Raw genomic sequence first — 20,617 nt, forward strand, 5'->3', positions numbered from 1 at the left:
TCAACTCTCTCTATCCTCCAACTTAAAAGGCTAGTTTCTGTAAGCTATTTTCATTAAAAAAATATTTTATTTTTTAAACCACAATTAAAAAAATTTATGACGTTTATTAAATAATATGCTGGTCATCCATTCTAAAAATTGTTTAGAGCTTGTATTAATTGTAAAAGGACACGAAATAGTTTAATTTTTGTTTTCTCAAAAAAATAAAATAAAATCTCACCCACAAAGAAAAGAATACAAGCTTCACCGCGTGCAATACTTAACCAGAAGGCGAGAATAAAGGCACGGAAGTGAGGAGGCGATGGGCGTGGAAAGTTCGATGATTCGTTGATTACTGATGATTGGATATGACACCGACTGTACCAGCTCACACGTTTTTGTCTTGTTCTTCGTCGTCCCTATCTCATTCCCTATTTTATAGCTATTCCTTCTTTATAAAGCTCTTTCTTGTCTATCACGTAATCTAATTCCTAATAAATATTCATAATAATCATTTATTTTTTGTGAAAATCTGAAATGGTGTAATGGTGACTATGACTGCACCTAGTAAATCAATAATTAAAAACACTAATTTCTTGATAAACTTTGTTTAGGGATAAAATCAAACGTGGTTTTAAAAGTACTTTACAGTGTACGAAATAAATATGTGGAAGAGTTTCGTTTTGTGAAAAAATGCTTTTGAAAAGTATTTTTCTATCTTGCCAAACACCCCCTTTTGTTGTATTAAAAATAAATTTAAAAAAATGCACAATATCTCATTTAGATGAAAAATAGAGAGAATTATACCGAAAATATAAACTCATAAATTAAATATTAAGATGTTCAAATTTGTCATTCACATAACACACATTAGACATAAACTTATAAGTAAAAACTTGAGTAGTGCGTGGGCTAAAGTCAACTCTCAACACAAATAATTTAATATCGTTCCTAATGATAATATATATGTAATAATTTTCCAGAATCAAGATATAATAAATTGTACACATATCATTTTTATACATACAAACTATTCAAGCTACACAAATACATTTCTTGACGCAATATTTAAAAAAAAAAAAACTTATATAAAGTTTATTTATATTTATTATGTTAAGTTTTTCTAAAACAAATAGCACGTGACTTAATTTTTTTAAATATGAATTTATAATATACAATAATATTTTTAAATAGAATATATAGCTTTATGTGATTAAAAAACTAAATATAATAGATATAAAAACTTTGATCTTTTCTTATAAATTGAAAAAATCTTTTTAATTGAGGGAATATACAATGATCTTCCCCTTTGATAACGCGAGATACGAATTTTTTTATATTTGTTGCTCTTATTTTTATTTTTTTCTTATCTAACACAAAAAAAAATTGTTATTTATAGCCGACTTTACTGTATTCTTTAACTATTCCACTACTTTTGCGGACCTAATTTCAGATTCTTGGCCTTTTTATCACAAAGATGCGTGGCTCAGAAAATCAGGGAAGGAACCAGAAATTATGATTACACTAAGGGCATTTTTGTACTTTCACTGTTACCAGCCGCACTATATAACCCCCTCATTCAGCCCTCTTCCTTCCATCATCCTGACTGCGCAATTGTGTTACGCGTTATCTTTGATTCTCTCTACACCTCTCGTGTCTCTGGCGGATTGAGGTTCTTCTGTTCGTCGTTGATTTTTGTTCGGTCTCTCGAATTTTGATCAGCGTAAGTGCATTGGTAATTGCTTGTTTATTCTCTTTCCGAATTCTTGCGCCGATTTTCTTGTTGATTGCTCTCTGTTTTTGTTCTAGGTTAATTCATTCGGATTCTGAAGTCTGATTTCTGGGAAAGGGGATACTAGAGAAGGTTCCTTGTTCAAGATTCTTTATAACAGTAAGTATGCGATTTTATGAGTTATTACGCCATTAAAAACTGATTAGTTGCATGCCTTCGTTAATCGCGTGTATCTTTCACATACTACCATATAATTTGTATTTGAAGATATGATTTTTCGTTTAATATGATGATTTGAGAAATCTTGATGCCTTATATGATTTGTGTTGCTATTATTTTGGCTTCTTCTTTACGTGTTTATATTTGCTATCTGATCATGACATTAGGATCTTATACCCTCTATTGTGGGGATGCCGATTTACGATTTCAAATTATCGATCGAGAAACGAAATAAATTTAATGAGTTGCAAGAATTATATCTCAGCAAGTGGTTGATACGTTTTTATCATTATTTGACACTTGCAAGGTGTTTTCACTTATTAACTATGCTTTTATTATGTTTGTGATCATAAATTAGATTTATAAGTCATTATATTTAAAAAATTTAACAAATATTTCCAAAAATTCAGTGACCGTGATGAAATCAAATTTTCATAGCATGTAAGCTTCAATTATAGATTCTTAAATTATAGTGACCAAAATAAAGTTTTCTGAAGACCCTTGGGTCTCATTTGGTATGAAGCATTGAAAATGAGCGATTGAGATTGTGATTGCAATTGAAAAAATTATTAAATAATATTTAGTATGAGTAATTACTTATTATATGGGATTAGGCAAACCCATAGAGGTGGGATTGGAGAATAACACTTTCCTCATGGCATTCTCTAATTCCACATACATGGGTTTGGCTAATCCCATATAACAAACAATCTCTTATACTAAACACTCTTTAATAGATTTTCTCAATTGTAATCCTAATTCTAATCCCTTATTTTCAATATTTCCTACCAAACGTAACCTTGAAGTTTAGAGGACTGAAAGTAATTGGTTTTCAATATTGTAAAAGTAGTGTTCTGTTGGCAATCTTGCTATTGTTTTGTGGAGATATGACAAATTCTGCTTTTTCATACTGTGTATTTAATTTCTATTGTAGATAGAAGTTAGATTAACATTTGTTTTCTGACAAATTTGCGCCTGTCTTTGTTTATTCGTTTGTAAAGAAAGTGACTGTCATTTTTGTTTCTTATGATCATGAAATGTTAGTTTGCATTGTTTTCTTATTGGATGAGACTATTGTCCCGTTATTGTCTTGTTCACGTATTGTGTGGCTAGAACATTGTTCTTCTATTTTCTGATACAGTGAATTTCAATTTTGTTATTCTTTTCTACCTGAAAATGGTGATCTTGCATTCAAATTCTGGCAGCTGAGCTGATGAACTCCATGAACTATAATTGTTATTAAGTTTGTGGTTTATTGTTTTTTGCAGCATATTGTGAATGAACTGATGGAGACTAAAGGGGAAAAAAAAGAATCTAGCTAGCAGTAGTAAATCATTATTCTACGAAGCTCCTCTCGGCTACACCATGAAGACCTTCGACCAAACGGTGGAATCAAGAAGTTCAGATCAGCTGCTTACTCCAACGTAAGTCCCTGTTTAATTCTTCCGATAATTGGAGATAATTATTGCAAGAATGATTTTCTGGTGTCTTACATGGTGTTTTTCTTGTGCAGTGCGTTCGAAAGCCATCCTGAGGTTTCCTTCCTTGCTTGCTACATAACCCCTAGCTTTTTATACAGTGATAGTAGTTTACCCTCCACATTCTCCGTCTCCTTTTCATTCTCCTCCTTGTTCTCCTTGTTCGGTTGTGCTCTGTCAGTGCAACAATACTTTCTCCCTGATAGTCAAGATGGCCTTGACAGGCTCTGCTATTGGTTTTGAGGGCTATGAAAAGAGGCTTGAGATATCATTCTTTGAGCCTGGTCTGTTTTCTGATCCTGATGGTTTAGGCCTTCGATCATTGTCCAAGGATCAATTGGATGAGATTCTGAAACCAGCTGAGTGCACCATTGTTGACTCACTGTCCAATGACTTTGTGATTCCTACGTTCTCTCTGAATCCAGCTTATTTGTCTATCCTTACAAGGTTATCATCAAAACTTGCGGCACTACAAAGTTGCTTCTGTCCATCCCGGTCATTCTGAAGCTGGCTGATAGTCTTATGCTTGCTGTGAAATCTGTGAGATACACTCGTGGAAGCTTTATTTTTCCTGCGGCCCAACCATTCCCACATCGTAGTTTCTCTGAGGAAGTTGCTGTTCTTGACGGTTATTTTGGCAACCTTGGTTCTGGCAGCAAAGCATACATGATGGGCAACCCTGAAAAGTCACAATTATGGCATATCTACTCTGCTAGTGCGGACCTGCAAGGCCAATCAAAAGCAAACTTACACCCTGGAGATGTGCATGACTGGCTTACAGAAGAAAAGTGCTTCTGTATTCTTCAAAGCAAACACAAATCAGCATCCTCAATGACCGAAGACTCTGGAATCCGAAAGATCCTTCCTCAATCTGACATATGTGACTATGAATTTGATCCTGTGGGTATCCATGAACGCAATAGAAGACAATGCAATCTCCACCATCCATGTCACCCCAGAAGATGGCTTCAGCTATGCAAGCTTTGAAGCAGTGGGGTATGATTTTGATGAAAAATCTCTGATAGGTCTCGTTGGAAGGGTCTTGGCATGCTTCGAGCCGGCTGAGTTTTCTCTGGCTTTGCACTGATATGCATGATGAAGCACTGATCAACAAATTCCCCCTGGCCATTAAAGGATACGACGTGGAGAGAAGAACAAGGAGGTTCTTGGAGCAGGCGGTTCCGTTTTGTTCTATGACTTTGTTCAAGCTGATGGCTGTGCATCTCCAAGGTCCATTCTGAAAAGCTGTTGGAGTAGTGAGGACGAGAAGGAAGAAGGGGACGAGATATAGTTTGTGGATTTTAATGATTTATTTGTGTGTTTATGTTTGCTGATTCTGAATAAGTTTGGGGTTATGGTTTGAGTACAGGGCAACATATACTATATATACATATATTGCTCTTTAACTTTTCATAATTGGTTGCTCAAGTTTGTTTTTGTTTCTTTCAAGTGTGTTATTCTGGGCTTGTGCCCCTTTCATGGGGTTGGACCATGCTCTTCGTATTCATATGAATAAAGTGTTTTTGTTTTAGCCTCGTTGTGATGGGTCCTCCGTATCCATGCTGAGGGTTTGTTTGATAAATGGTTTCAAATGTAATGAATAAAAAAGCAAAGATAAATTTTTCACAATAATTATAAAAAATATAAATAGACTAAATTATTGATTTTGAAGCCCAACATTAAATAATTAATTGATAATTTGATATAGTCGGAAGTAGAAGACTAGTGATGAACTTATCTTTAAGGACTAAAGATAAGGTTGACTCATCAGGAATCTGCTTTTAGCATAAACATGATTACTTTAGTGGTGGTGTGCTTTCACTTTATGTCAGGTACTAAATTAATGACATTGCTAAAAGCAGATTTCTGATGAGTCAGCTTTATCTTTAGTTTTTGAGGACAGATGATCCAGTTTAGAGTCAATCCTATGAAGGACTTATTTCAAAAACTTCTTCAGCAGAGGAGAAAGTGGTTGTAAGTACCTTGAGGGGGTTACTTCTGTCGAGGCAACATAAGGTCGAGAAGAGATCTTAGTATTTTCATTGTATCGATGTTCAAGCGCTGGAAATGGAAATTCTTCTTCATAAGTACTACCTCCGGTCCTTAATATAAGATCCTGTTTGACTTTTTGGTTTGGTCCTAATTATAAGATCCCAATGCATTTTGTCTCTCATATTTATGCATTTTTTTCAAGATAATCCTTCTAACAATGATAATTCTAGCCAATACACTTAATTAGCAAGGATATTTTAGGAATGACAACACTTATTTATTACAAATAACTAACTTAACTTACTTCTTTAATCTCCTCAAATAAGTCAACTGGGTCTATAATTAGGACCGGAAGTAGTATAGATTGTATCATTCCTATATATGGGTAGGATAATTATGAGAAGCTACGGAAGTTTCTGGCTTGGTGTCTGGAAAAATATTAGCTGCTACATCATCATGTGCTATGTCATCATGACCCCATTCTCTCAGAAGTTCCCAAATAGTCAAATCTCTGGTGGGAGCTTCACGAATAGGTCTGCTGATCGATAATTATGGAGCCTCATCATCCCTGTCATTTCTTCATGACCGTTGCGCAACACAAGTGGTCTGAACTTTTTCTTTTTCTTTCTAGACTTTTGTCTAGAACTGAAATCTACAAGATCATCCTCATCTGAGTTGTACTGGAAATCATGGTACTGGTAGTCACAGTCTGGTTTACACATACTTGGATCAAGATCCTAAATGAAATGTCCATAAATATGGGACACAAAAAACAAGTTGTCCTTGAACTGTAAAATAATCAACTGTAGGATATTCATTATTCTCATAGATAGGAAGAATGGTAGCGATTGTCCTTGTTGGAGGAAGGGATCCTTCTGTTCCTGGTCGTGGAAGACAGTTTTAACTGTCCATCAAGCAATCAATCTTTGATAAGTTGAGGAGCTGTAGTATGAACATTTGCCGGAACAGAATGAGACTCTTTCTCATATTGTTGGTCCATTCAAGTGGCATGAGCTAAGAGAGTTCTTTTGTAGAGATCTGGTAACATCCAAAATATTATTGGAAAAAATTATTATTTGAAAAAAATATGTTAATTAAATAATATAAAAAAATATTTTATTATAAAATAATAATATTTTATTATTAAAAAAACATTAAGCTTTTCCACCTAATTCTGAGTGTATTGAAGGTGAAGAAGAAACTGGGGGATGGTGCATTAATGAAGGAAGAAAAAAAGAGAAGTCTATTAATGAAAGAAGGAAAATGGGGAAGGATGGTGAAAGTAGAAGGATAAATGGAGGAAAGGTGACATCAGAAAATGGAAAGAGAGAGTGAGAGGCGTGGTGGAAGGAGAGGGAGGTAGAGAAGTATTAGTATTTTGAAAGATAATACAAGTTTGGAAGATCATTTAGATACATTAAAAAACTCTTTTTTATTAATTTTTATCAATATTTTCTATATATTTAGAGCTTTATATTAGTAGTATCATTATAATATTTAGGGAAAATTCCGTGATTAGTATATAGAATAAGTACTGAGTTTTGACAATGGATGATCATAAAATTTAGAGATAAATAAGTAGTTAGTTTTAATTGATTTAGATTTGTCTATTTATTACTTATGGTATTTAAAATTAAATTATTTGTTGACAAATCTGTCATTTTGATATATATCATATTTATACCAATTAAAATTAAGTTAAATAATTTATTTGGGTTGTTTGATATTTATTAAAATTTTAATTGGTTATATTTATTCATTGATTGTTTTGAGAACTTTAACTAAGATTTTAGTTGAAAAATGTATTATTCAAGGCATATAGAATATTTTTACCAATTAAATTTAAGCTAACTAACTTATTTAGATTATTAATATATTATTAAGATTTAATCGATTTAAAATGTATTAGAATATGAAAATATTTTTGAATATATTATTAGAAAGTATGCTGTAAATTGAGATTTTTACAATGTTAGATAAAAATGATATTTTTATAATTTAAAGGAGTTATTGGGTAGAGGAAAAAATTGTTATTTGAAGTAAGAATTTTTGGATAGTAAATAATGTATATATACTATTCTATGTAATTTAAGTTAATTATTGTGTATATATTAAATTATATCTACATTATTGTAGATATCTTATACTTCAGAGTTTATATTTGTGCTCTTATTTCTTAAGCTGTGAGGTTAAGCTTGGAAATAGAGGTAACTGGGATTAATTTATTTTACATACATGCTTCGGATTGTAAGATGTTTATATGTTTTTATTTTTTCAAATTAATTTGTGAAAGTATGCTTGTGAATGAAGTATGTATTTTTTTTTATGTGACAAATTTTGGTGAAGTGGGAAGTATGTTGATTTAATTATGCCTGAGTTGTGTTTTATTGGAAATGATGTTTTCTTGTGGGTTGAATTTAATATACTAATATTATGTTATTAAATAAAATGAAAATATGTTGTACTTTGTTTGAACTTATATCATCTTACTCTGAAAAACTATGATATTTTTAATATATATTGTGACCATGCATGGGGTTCACATGTGGAGATTGAGATTTTGATATGTGGAGGATAATTGTTTTCAAAGTCAGTGTAGCATGCCTACACTACTGATCCTAGTGTTTGGCTTTTTTGTTAGACCCTTGTAATTCTTTCTTTTCCTTGGCCCGGAATTGAGAATGAGCTCTTGGATAGACACATTTTGCACCATAGTCCATTCTTGGACGGTATAGGTACAGGAGGGGAATTTGCTGCTTGATATGAGTGGGGTGACCTTTGCCGAGTTACTCAGCACAGAAAGCCCGAGTCCTTGTCAAGGAGCCATAAAGAGGAGTATGGTGGATGGGAGGGCATACCTCATTGTGTTATTGCATATATGTACTTTTGTATAAATTGTGTTGTGGATGGTGAGGACATGCTCCTTTCACGTGGTTGTATCTCCTAAGGCATTATTTATTACTTGAATTATATTTAATTACTACTTCACCAACTTGCCATCCTACTTATATATGCCATGAATTAATACTTGGTTACTAGGACTTTATGTCTCACCTACTATTCATCAATGCTTTTTAAGAGAGCCATCTAGTTTGGCTTGGTGCGATGGGAAGCAACTAGAGGCATAGGCGAGTATAGCTTAGTAGTCCTCTTTTGGTTTGGGCATGTGATGCTATGTATATTGCCATTTAAGGCCCATGACTTTGTTGACATATACTTCCTTTTGTTTGGTTTGTTGGATCACTATATTTGATGGAGTGCTGTTAGAATGTCTGGAGGCTGTAAGACTGTGCTGTATGTGTTACTCTTTATGTGTATGACTTGTGGGCCGGGTTGAGTACCCTGTGTTTCTTAGGTCTTAAGTTTTTGTGGGATGAATATTATATTGTGCTTGTGGACGGTTACTGTGCCCTCAGTTCTTGTTCTACATATGTTAAACTCATGGGTGGTTTATGTATCTTGAGCCTCTGGGATGTTTTCAAAATAAGACAAACTCTTATAATCATGGTAGTATTTTAACGCTCTAACTCAATTCTTTTTCTACAATGGCTATCATTTAAAAATAATTTTATAACTATGTATTAAGAAAAGGTCTTTTCAGATTTGCCTTGGGATGTTGATGATAGCTGGACCATAGTCTCTGTCAGTGGACATATATAGGGTATCTTGGGTAGAATTAGGGATATGAAGATTTAAGAGAGTGATTTTTGTACTCTATACACCATTCGATGATGAAGAGTGGCCATAATAGCTAGGGGATCCTGTTCAGCTCCAATGATCTGGATTTGAACTTTCAATCTCTAGGAAGTCGTTTGATTAGAGAGCATAAAGTTAAAGTTTGGAGCAATGGTCATAATAATACTGCCGTTACTGAGTGTAGTGAGAAGGGTTCCTATTAAGGCATTTTGGTAGGATTTATAAGAAGTGTCCAAGAGGGCTACTCTTACAGTGGCAAGGATACCTTTTTCCATGTAGGGTAAGACCAAAATGTACTGCACCTATATATGATGTGTATATCCTTACTCTATGTATAAATCAATAATGGGTTGAGGTATCTCAAGGGTGACATACTGTTTAGATGTAGTTTGTAGGAAGACCACATTGGTTGAGACAGGAACTTTGAACAAGTTCTTTGACAGTAGGAGTAAATTTGGTCACAAGAGATATGATGGGTCCGTAAAAGATCTTTGGATGATAGAGGGAGTAAGGACTGATGAGGGTAGTTCCGTGGATTGGATGCAGGCATCTTGTGGTACATGGGTAATTTCTATGACTTTATCAACCTTAGTTTGAGTATTTAGTGAAGCGAAGAAGGAATGAGGTCAAAAGTAGAGAGATGAAAAAAGATGAATAGGTTCTGCAGAGGAGGATTCACTCATGATTAAAATATTCTTCTTACTCACTTAATCTAAGATTCAAGTATGCTCTACACTTGCCTCATCTAAAGATCCTGTTTATCAGAAAGAATCCCACCATGATGCTATGGAATAGTCCTTTAGGCAGAAGAACTTTAGTTTTGAAGTTTTACAGGTTTAGGTCCTAATATGGTTTATGTAAGGCCAGGAGAACCGTTTGTTAAGACCTTGACATGATAAGACCTGTAAATCTCTAGACTGAGTCTTAGAGGTTTGAGGAGACTCACTCACATGGTATCAAACCTATTCGCCTTTTCCTTAGATATAATAAATAAGAGAATAGAATAAGAAAATATTAAAAAAAAAAATCTCTTTTCATAGATATTGCATTTTTTAAAATGTATGTATGTATGTATCAATATTATATTTATATTTTATTTAATTGAAAAATAGAAAATGGCTAGTGTTTATCTCTAACAGCTATATTTTCAATTGGTTATAAATAAACCACTTCAAGCTTGCTTCGTATGTAAAGCTCGAATGATTAAAAAAAGAAGCTAAAATGTACCTATTGTCCGTGTACACTTATATATACTTGAAAATCATCATTTATTGAGCCGTCAAATGTTAATATATATCTCTATATATCTTTTGAGTATTAGTGCTTAATTGTACTCATTCTGCTCTTTGAGAGAGTTTATTGAACTGAATTCTTCTTCAATAATAATCATTCTTTGTATATTGTAAGGGTGAGAGATCAAGGGTGTGGTATCCCTTATACAGCTTCTCAAGAGTGATGTACTATCTTTGGTCCTAATTATAATACCTCGTTACCGGAGGTAGTATCTCTTTATAGAAGAAGCAGTTTCTATTAAAAAGAAGATTGCAGTTGTTTACAAATAACCAATTTAAACTTATGAAGAATGATAAACAAATTTCAAAAAATTGCTTGATTGTGTATTCATGGTTATCCTAGTATATAAAACTTTACATATAAATTAATCATAAAGCTATTAGTTGTAAGTTATAATTGCTAGATTTTATTAATTAACTGAAGTTGGTTTATGTGATTCACCCTTGGAAAAAAATTAAAGAGTTTGAGTCTTGTATATATAAAAACAAAAACTAGTTGATAAAAGAGCTTTATGCAATCTGAATCAAAACTAGTTGATAAAAGAGCTTTATGCAATCTGAATCATTAAAATTGGGTGGTTTTGTTTGTTTTTTTTTTTGACAACGAAAATAAGATCGGGTGGCGTTTTGAGGATTTGAAATTCACCTAATTAACATCACTCAATGTTGGCCATTTCAATTCTTCTCTATATAGTTACCAATTACCAATGGGACCTAATGTTGTTTTTTCCCCCCAGTAAAATGGTAAAAATAATAATTGAAAGAAATTTTCTAAGAAATTTTGTTTGTTTGAATATAATAAAAAATTGGATGCAAAACTTTATGAAATTTTGGAAGAAAAAAAACCGAATGGTTACTTGATTCTCTATATTTCTCTTTTTTATATAATTATTTAACACATAATATTATTGGGTTAGATTTGATCATTAAGTTTAATTTGACTGACGTGATAAGTAGTTTCACCCCATAAAAGAGAAAGTATAAATTCGAATGTTAAGAAATATACTTGTGGTAAAGGCTTTAACCCTAAATACTCTCAGTTTGATAGAAATTAATTTTAAATCCAAAATGAGTTAGATAATGACACAAGAAAAAAATAGGAACGTGTGTGTGATGCATCTTGATATGAAAGCTGACAATTCATATATAACAATCAATGGATAGGATCTAAAAGTTGGTCAGTCAAAAATAGAGATTTGATTATCACGAAAAGTGATGAAATTACAAGTAAAAGTGAGAGAGAGAGAGAGAGAGAGAGATTGCGTATAATTAAAAAGAGTTTAAAGTAAAAACAACTCAATTTGAAACTCCTAGATAATCAAAGTGAATTTAACCATCAAGTTTAAAAAGAACACCATTGTATTATTCGATAAATATTCAACCTAATTTTTCATTTCAGTTGTTGGTTCCAGTTGCATCTTTCACTGCATCTGCAGCTCCCTGTGCCTTTGCCTGCAGTTGTTGACCTCCCTATAAACACACATGCACACACAAACATTAAGCCTATTATCTATTTGGAATTAATATCCATAATGTTTTATAATTGATTAAGTTCAAAGTAAATGATGTAATACCTCTTGCATGGATTCTTTTGCAGATTGTGCTGCATCTCTAGCCTTATCCATCATGCTGCTTGCCTTTTCCTACATCATTTAATTAATTCACCCATAATTATTATTAGTAATACTCCTCTGGTTCTTGATATAAAACCTATTTAACTAATTTGATTAGATTAAGGAAGTTATGTAAGTTAGTTAATTATAAGAAATATGACATGTTTTTCCTAAAACATCATAATCATCTTTCTTAATACCTTTCTTCCCTCTTCTACTTGATTATGATTAAGAAAGTACCCATAAGGATAATTTAGAAAAAATTAATAAATATAAGAAATAAGTCTTATATTTAAGATCAAAATTAATTCAATAATTAGGTCTTATATTAAGGACTGGAGGAATATATTAATTAATATGCTAATTAATAAATGATTGAGAAAACTTTGAAGGGTAATAGAGAGACTATAATCAATGAAGTTAGCTACCTGAGCTTGGCCTTTGGCTTGTCCGGCATTGTAACTTGCCTTGTTGGAGTCCATTTTCCTGAGAAAATTTATGTGATGAGCTTGGCAAAGAATTAATGAATAGTTAGAACTGTTAATGATGATCATGAGATTGTAACAATGCAAAGATGAAGATTGAGTTGATATATACTTACACTGTCCCATGTCTCTCTATGGCACAGAGCCACTTGTCTCGTTGACCAATGGATCTTGTGGACGAAACCACGAGATTTCTTCATCGATCCTACCTTGTAGGTTATAGGAAAAGACTAGGTTTTCTGTCATCAATTATTCCACTTTCAGATTTTAATTCTCATCAGTTTAAATTTGTTAGAAAAATCTCAGACATTATGCCGCCTTTGTCGTGCACACGTACACACACAGGGAAATGATCTCATGGCTAACATGATTTAGATTTTTTCTTGTTGTTTTTGCATTTATTTTCTTGGACAAAGATAAAATAAAAGTGATGGATAGCAAAAGCATGTAAAATAATTCACTGGGAGAAAAGGGACTAATATAATTTATGGTCCTTAAAATTCAGGCCTATTTTAACTTTGATCTCTCAAATATTATAAAAGCATTAAAATAGTAATGTGGACTCACTAAATGATACTCTTCCTATCCTAAAAGCATAGCTTTTCCCAGTAACCACTTCATCTTCTTGAGATATCAACTCACTCCACCATCTTCCTACTTCTCCATCAGGGACTAATTTTCATGCAATACGCACTGTGTTGTCGCTGAACAACTTAAACAAATGAGGGAATTATCGCTTTCGTCCTTCAAAGATACTTTTTTTTTTTCAATTTAGTCCCCATCTATTCTTCAAGCATGCTTTTTCAATATTTTCGTTGCGGGCACGAAGGATTTTGTCAATATACTCGAGTGTATGAGTAGGAATTAGAAACTCCTCAGGAATCTTCAAACAAAATAAAATAATGATAATAGACATATGCGTGAGATTTCAACATTCAATTACGTTGTAGAGGGTCATACTCCCTCAGCAAGAATTATAGAACTAAGTTGCGAAGATTAAGAATATTAAGTTAGTTATTTATAAAAATATTTGAGTTGATTTTCCTAAAACGTCATTATAATAATTTGGACTGAAAATTACTCCATTAATAAAAAAAAACCTTCTTATTATGTATGTGGTGTTAATAAGGAAAATTTGAAAAAGAAAATTACAATTTTCGGAGAGTATAAATTGAAGCTAGGTAAAATCAGAACAAGCTCGTCTACTAATTTTTGCATTCTCTATTGCTTTTTTCTTGGTATCCATGATGTCAATGGCGACAAGCTCTCAAGCAATCCTCTTTCAAGACTCTCAAGCAAGAGTTTGTTAAATAAGAAGCAATGCTTACATGGCATTTTACATGGACAAAAAAAAAACAAGAAGAAGAAGCCAAATCATCTAGCATACCTCAAATCTTTTGCCACATCCTCTATCGTTGACCAGCCACGTCAACCTTTGGATGGAGGTCTTGGTCACTCAGATGCATAGGAATTAATTAAACTTGTCATTTGTGAAAACTATAAGGCGGACTACAAAACTTTCAGACTATAAGGGCTAACATTAAAAAAAAAAAAAAAAGGAAGAAAAAGTTAAGGTGTAAATCTATCCACGAAGTATTTTATTATGGGAAGCCAACACTATAAACTTTTCTTGAGTGCAAAAGTATAAATGAAATTTTTAAAATGGTGAAAAAATATCATGACCATAAAGTTAATATACGTTGACTGTTTAGCACATATAAAAGTCAAGAAAATGATGCGAAAATACACGGAAAGTTTTCAAAAGATGAAAAAATACCACAATCACGGGAAATTTCATATGTATCTTTGCATCATTTTGAAAAGTTTATGGCATATTTTTGCACCATTTTGTTAGTTGACATGTTTGTTAAACAATTAACATTAGTTGACTTAATAGCTGTGGTATTTTTGTACTACTTTGAAAACTTTGTTTGTATTTTTGCGCCCAAGAAAAGTTTATGGTGTTTGGTGCCCATAGCAGAATACTTCATGCATAGATTTGCACCTTAGCCCTATAAAAAATTATGAAAACTATAAGGATTAGTACACCTCTAGAATACACCTCTAGTCTTATTTATAAGATATTTTCAGCATCTTTTATACAAACCAAGAAAAATCTTAAATTGTAATAACTCTCTTTTAAAATATAATAACTTTACAACTTTATCCGTATTTAATATATACACTTTTAAAAAAAAAATATTCATGCTGTAATAAATGAATAACAAAATAGTATATTATACTAAAAATTAAATAAAGTGGCTTATAAATAAAACTAAGAAAAACCTTCTCTCCCTACCTTATAAACCTTATAAATAGGATTAGAGGAGTAGGAGTGCTCAAACCTTGTACCCATCTCGGTAGTCTCATACTCGCCTTGAAATGGACCAGGACGGGACTCAGGATGACCTTAGGGACGCCTTATCCGTCCTAGTCCCAACCTCTCTTATTTTTTTTAAAAAAGCATTTTTTTCATTATTTATGTTGTTTACACCCTTCAATTTTATTTTGATACTAATATATATATATATTAGAATTTGAACTAAAATTTAGTTTATGGGTTGCGTTTTTCTTTGCTTTTAGAAAACTTTTATTGTTTTTTTTAAAATTTCATAAAGCTTAAGTGAGAGTTATCATAGACTATGTTTTTACATTTTGACTAAATTTTAAATAAGTCTTCAACTAACGTTGCTCCATATTAAGTTTCCATAGATGTTTTGGTTTTCTTTTTCTTCTTCTTTTTTTAATGAATTCGCTTCAGGTTTATGGATTAATTCAGATTGTCATATGCAATGATTTCTATCATTATTTTTGAAAGATTAATGTGTTTGAATAAATTTGCAAGCTCATCCATTTAAATTTAAAGGATATCTACCATATGCTAAATTTATTTATATACTAGTAGTTCATTTTATGTTGTTTATTTATATTTACTTCAAGTTTATTGTTCATTTTTTCCCAACAATTTACTAGCCATTTAAATGATTTACATTTGTCTCAAGTTTATTTTATATTGCTCATTTATATTTACTTGTAGCTATTTCATGCAAATTTGCTTCAGTTTTCAGGTTTTTTTTTTCTTTTAAGTATAAGTTGTAATTGGGCCTTTTTTTTTTTTGCTAACTAAATTATAAGGGCCTTTTTTAAGGGGGAAAAAAGTAGTTGATCAGAACGTTCCTGTCCCGTTCCGTCTTGGTCAGGACCTGGACAAAACTAAGATGGAACAGGACACACGTCCTATTTTTCAGGACAAAACACGGGACAAGGGTGGTGTCCGTGTCGTCTTATCTTGTGAGCACTCCTATAGAGGAGTATGTTAATATATCCTTAATAAGTACTATGAAATGTCCAAACTCAATATACTTCACACACCCTAACAAATTGAATGCCGCTTGGTTTCCTAAAAAGCTTCTCTCCACATGGGATTTCATTACCCAACGGCCCGTCTTGCCTCTCTTCTGATCTCCACTTACCCTTTTCCCTCCACCGGGCACAAGGGTTTCAGTAGCTTGCCCTTTAGATTCCGCTGGATTTAACAAATGCTTCACATTAAGGACGCCACTTTTAAAACGACCTTCGCTTGACTTCAGACCCCTCTCCTCTGGTTTGCGCTTCCCTGCTGACCAAGGTTTCCCCCAAATTGTCCACGAATCAAACGCTACAAAGTCACTGAGTGGAGCAAATTGATAAAATACAGTCAGCGAGAGTTCCACAGGCACACAAGTAAGATCATCTATACTATCAGTTCTGCAGTGTTGGTGACTAAAAAAATTATTCATGAACTTTCACTATGATACCATAATGAGTGTCAGAGACTAGTTAAAACTATTCATCAGAGCAGTTTCCTTGAAAGCTTCTGTTATTGAACTGAAACCATTCTTGACAATGATGGTTCTCGTGACATACAGCACCAGCTTTTAAGAGTACCTCTCGGAGCATTTTCTGCTCTCTCTCCTTCTGTTTCTTCATCCTTGGTCGTGCCACCTTTAAAGGCAATTTCTGCTGTGCAGGGGCCTGCATAAGGAACAAAGAACAGTATGAAATTTTTTTGCCAGGTCTCCTAAGTTTACATTGTTTTGCAGCACATGATGCAGCAAACATTTACTCCATCACCTTTCCGCCAAGAGAAGCAACCTTCCTATCGTCAATCTTTTTACGTTCTTTCCATGACATATGCGAGTAGCCTGAAACAAATAGCGTAAGTTGGCATCATCAAGAGCAACATCAATATGAAACTCGATGGACAGGGTTCAACAGGAATCATATACGACAGAAACAACTGTTTTGAATCCATAAATTTCTAGACCCAGACACACCTTCACTTACTATCATGCAAACATCTCAAAACCCAATCATGATGAAAAATGTGGCACATACGTACAAAATACCATGGTTGGTGCAACTTCCTAAGCCCACATATTCTTCCAATACGTCCAATGCTCACGTTTTACATTAAAATGTTGATGAGACCCACACTAATAGTGTTATTAAAATGATAAAATTCCGGCAGAGCGTAAGTCTAGTCATAAAGCTACAAAGACATTAAGCTTAAGTGACAAAACTGACACACATACTCATTGATTCTCTAGCATTCGAGAGGCTAGAGTCTCTCCCTCACAATACTCACCAATTGCCTATCCTCTCACTAAGCCCTTCTTCCCAATTATATACACCGCACAGTCCTTCTGTATTTCTACTCCTCTCTCACAAACTACGCACACTCCACATGACTTGTCCTTCCCTCCTTGGCCCATTAGCTACAAGTCCATCCAATGCTACATCAGCTTCTCAAATATGCACATCCTTTGTTCTTCCTTAAAAAGCTCAGAACATCGTTCTCCTTGTAGATATATCCTCATCCTCCCCATCATCTCTCTGAATAGGCGTTTGAGTTTAGACGCAGTAAACGTTTGTTCTAAGGAGCTTTGCATTCAATGTCATCTAGCAGACCAAACCAATATCCTTCGCTATTGGTAATTGTGCCACCAAAGCATTCAAAGAGGGCATTAGAGCAGCAAATGTTACTATCAACAAGCACCATCGCCAGTAATATGTCTTGCAGGTGATTTCCTTATAGCAGGCAAAGAGAGCTGACAAATTGGACAAAATAATTTTGAAGACAGCCTCTTTGATTGAGTGTCCTCGCATAAGAGCCACTATAATTTTCACCTTTAACATTGTTTTAAAAGATCAACAGATTTTTTCCCTCTCTAACAAAGGATTCCAGCAACTAGGGCACAAAGAGAAGATGCACATAGTGAACCACCAGCAATTCTGTAGAAATCCATAACAAAAAATAACAGCTTTCTAGGTACGTGAACGAATGAAGAATTCCAACAAAAGTATTGTAACTTTCAAAATTATCATGAAAAACCCAGGTGCAAAATCTTCCTCCAGCTCACAGCTTTGCTACAGCCTCAAAAGGGGGCATTCAAAATCCGAAGCACAAGGAGGAAGATGGAATCCGGGGCTTGAGTAAGTTTGGTAAAGGTGCAAGATGGAGATGGAAATGAGATATCCCAGTGATGAAGAAGCAGGAAGGTGAAATCTGGAAACTAGGGAAGGGAAAAAAATACTGGGTTTTTCTTAACTTTCGAAGGGAGGAGAAACAAAATGTGCTTTTTGATTGGGAAGAGAAATTACCAAATGACGCAGGATGTCATGTGCCACATGGCTCCATTAAATCTAACGTGGCAGTTTCCATTTTAACAGTTAGACTAATAGTTGGAGGTCCTTTACGGACAAATGGAAGGAAAGTTTATTGCCAACCAAAAAGGATCGTTCTTCACACATCATCAGAAGGTTTGGGAGGTTATGCATATTTTAGCCAAACAAAAGAAAAGGAAAAAAAAATATCGACAATGTTAAAATTGGAATCTTAAAGAGTATCATGTTTGTTAGTTACCCAATATATATAGTTTGAGCTGCAATAGAGCAAACCAAAGAAATCAAGACCCAAATATTTAAATTACATGACCAAGAATACAAGCATCCACAATTTTGTCTAGGCTGAACTCTAATTTTTTTTTTACAATGGAAAAGGCAAGCAAAAGCTTGAAAAGGAGGAGAACAAGACTCCTACAAAAGACCTGAAGTCAGACAAAAAATTTTGTCTTCCAAAAACATCTTCCTGCATCCATCAGGAATCTCCCATCTCAGCTCCATCCCCGTTGATCCTATATGTCCTTCTCGGGCCATGTAGTCCGCACACTTAATATGGGTCCGATTTGTGTGATGAATCTGAACATTTCTCTCCCCGAAAGCCATGTCCCTTATCCCAGTTATGAGGTCTCTCTGCGGATGCTCCCCGATATAGTCCCTCATAAGTAAGTCAACCGCTTCAATAGAGTCTGTGAACACCAAAACCTGGTCAGCTGAGAGGTCTCTTCCTAGCTGGAGTCCCGCATGTATTGCCTGTAATTTTGCCTCCAGAGAGCATATACCTAAATTCTTGTGGAAACCCATGATCCAGTCAGCATTTGAGTCTCTGATGACTCCACCGCACGCCGCTTGTTGATGCGTCCAAACAGAGCCGTCCACATCAATTCGGATAGCATTTACTGGTGGTGGTGTCCAGTGTTCCTCACTGTAACCTGGCTTGCCGAATACTTGATGCTTAAACTCATTGTTGATGACGCCTTCCATCAGCATGTAGTAACATTTATGTAGCATTTCCTTCGGTGATGATGTATGCCCTTCAAAAACAAGCTTGCACCATGTTGTCCAAAGTAGCCAGCAGGGTAAACTAAAGACTTGCATCCAAGAACATTTGCTAACACTTCCTCTGCCCGGATTATGAGAAGCGTTCCAGTTAAGCCAAACCTGCAAGGAACCAATATAAAAACTAGAAAAACAGTTAGGGTGAATAATAAGCTTCCAAAAATCTTTTGCTCTCTCACAATCTCTCAAAACGTGTATGACACTCTCCTCTCTTTGACACTCGAAAGGACAGCCATTTGATTGGGTTAGTCCTCTCTTGGCTCTCAAGGCATTTGTAACAAGTCTCTCATGGGACACATGCCACATAAACGTTTTAACCTTCTCCGGTATCTGCCATTTCCAAAGTCCACTCCAAATATTGTTGTTCGGGTATTCTCTGTCCTGTCTAACAAAGAGATACGCTGCTTTGACAGTGAACATACCCTCTTTTCCGTTTCTCCATATAAAACCGTCCTCTCTCCCCCCAGTTGGAGGTGATATTCTGCTCAAAATGTGAGTGACACACTCTGGAAATATTGTTCTCCAGTACTCAACATTCCATCTTCCACAAGGTAGGAGATGATCACTCACTTTATCATGGCTATTAATGCTCGCCTCCCCCTGAACAAAGTCAATTAAAGGGCGGTCTAGTGGGTGCCAAAACTCCCACTAGAAGCTAGTCTTTTCCCCATTATTAATTTTCCTACCTACACCTTTGAGGAATTTTTCCCAGACACGACAAATGGATCTCCAGGTGTGAGACGCTTTTCTCTTCATCATTACCAACGGCATCTCACTATTCCCACAGCAATATTTAGATCTTAAACACTTGACCCAAAGTTTCTCAGGCCTGGTCAAAAGGAACCAACAAAGTTTCATCACAAAAGCAACATTTTGACATTTAAGGTCTTTAATACCCAGGCCCCCAAATCTTTTTGGTCGTTTAATTGTTTCCCAGGCAATTAGGTATACCTTCCTGAGTTCTTCATCTTGGCTCCACAAAAAGCTTCTACTGAGTTTCTCAATTTCCTCCAGAATCCCAAGTGGAAGAATTGAAGATTGCATCTGATAGGTAGGAAGAGCAACCATAGCTGACTTAATGAGCACGGACCTTCCAGCAAAGGTTAAAAATTGCTCCTTCCATAAAGAGAGTTTCCTTTTCACTTTCTGTACTAGGGGAGCATACGTTGCTTTGGTGACTCTGGTATGAAATAGAGGCACTCCCAAATATTTACCCAAATCAGTGGTTACCGCCACACCCAAGGACTGGCTTAGTTCTACTTTCCTGTTGAAGTGTATGGAATTGGAGCAGAACATCTTAGACTTTTCTAGATTTACTCTATGCCCGGAAACTAAGCAGAAGGATCCCAACACTCGCCTAACTAGCTCCATCTGTCTCGAGTTTGCTTCTGTAAAGAGTACCAGGTCGTCC

The 20,617-nt window shown here is 34.5% G+C and overlaps 1 protein-coding gene, 1 long non-coding RNA gene and 1 pseudogene across 2 annotated transcripts; 1 reads left to right on the forward strand and 2 right to left on the reverse strand.

The window, feature by feature from the left end:
• The first annotated feature begins 3,285 nt into the window (after window positions 1-3,285).
• Window positions 3,286-4,942, forward strand: LOC114734620 (S-adenosylmethionine decarboxylase proenzyme-like; annotated as a pseudogene).
• Window positions 4,943-11,783: 6,841 nt separating this feature from the next.
• Window positions 11,784-12,483, reverse strand: LOC114734625 (stress-induced protein KIN2-like). The gene is made up of 3 exons (XM_028922254.1): window positions 12,430-12,483; window positions 11,963-12,031; window positions 11,784-11,858 (listed from the first exon to the last, which is right to left on the reverse strand). The coding sequence occupies exons 1-3, from the start codon at window positions 12,481-12,483 to the stop codon at window positions 11,784-11,786; spliced, it is 198 nt and encodes a 65-aa protein (XP_028778087.1).
• Window positions 12,484-15,988: 3,505 nt separating this feature from the next.
• Window positions 15,989-16,671, reverse strand: LOC114734623 (uncharacterized). Its single transcript, XR_003739186.1, has 3 exons — window positions 16,600-16,671; window positions 16,414-16,500; window positions 15,989-16,155 (listed from the first exon to the last, which is right to left on the reverse strand). It is a non-coding gene; the product is annotated as an uncharacterized LOC114734623 (long non-coding RNA).
• Window positions 16,672-20,617: the final 3,946 nt, after the last annotated feature.

This window comes from Neltuma alba, unplaced genomic scaffold (genome assembly GCF_004799145.2).
Source record: "Neltuma alba isolate B1F8T4 unplaced genomic scaffold, ASM479914v2 tig00013120_pilon, whole genome shotgun sequence".
NCBI classification, from domain to species: domain Eukaryota; kingdom Viridiplantae; phylum Streptophyta; class Magnoliopsida; order Fabales; family Fabaceae; genus Neltuma; species Neltuma alba.

Excerpts from the sequence above, each read along its gene's own strand:
- LOC114734625 (XM_028922254.1), bottom strand. The coding sequence starts at position 12,483 with ATGGACTCCAACAAGGCAAGTTACAATGCCGGACAAGCCAAAGGCCAA. Across the intron at positions 12,032-12,429 it reads AAGCCAAAGGCCAAGCTCAG|GAAAAGGCAAGCAGCATGAT; the intron begins GTAGCTAACTTC and ends TAAATGATGTAG. Across the intron at positions 11,859-11,962 it reads CAAAAGAATCCATGCAAGAG|GGAGGTCAACAACTGCAGGC; the intron begins GTATTACATCAT and ends GTGTGTTTATAG.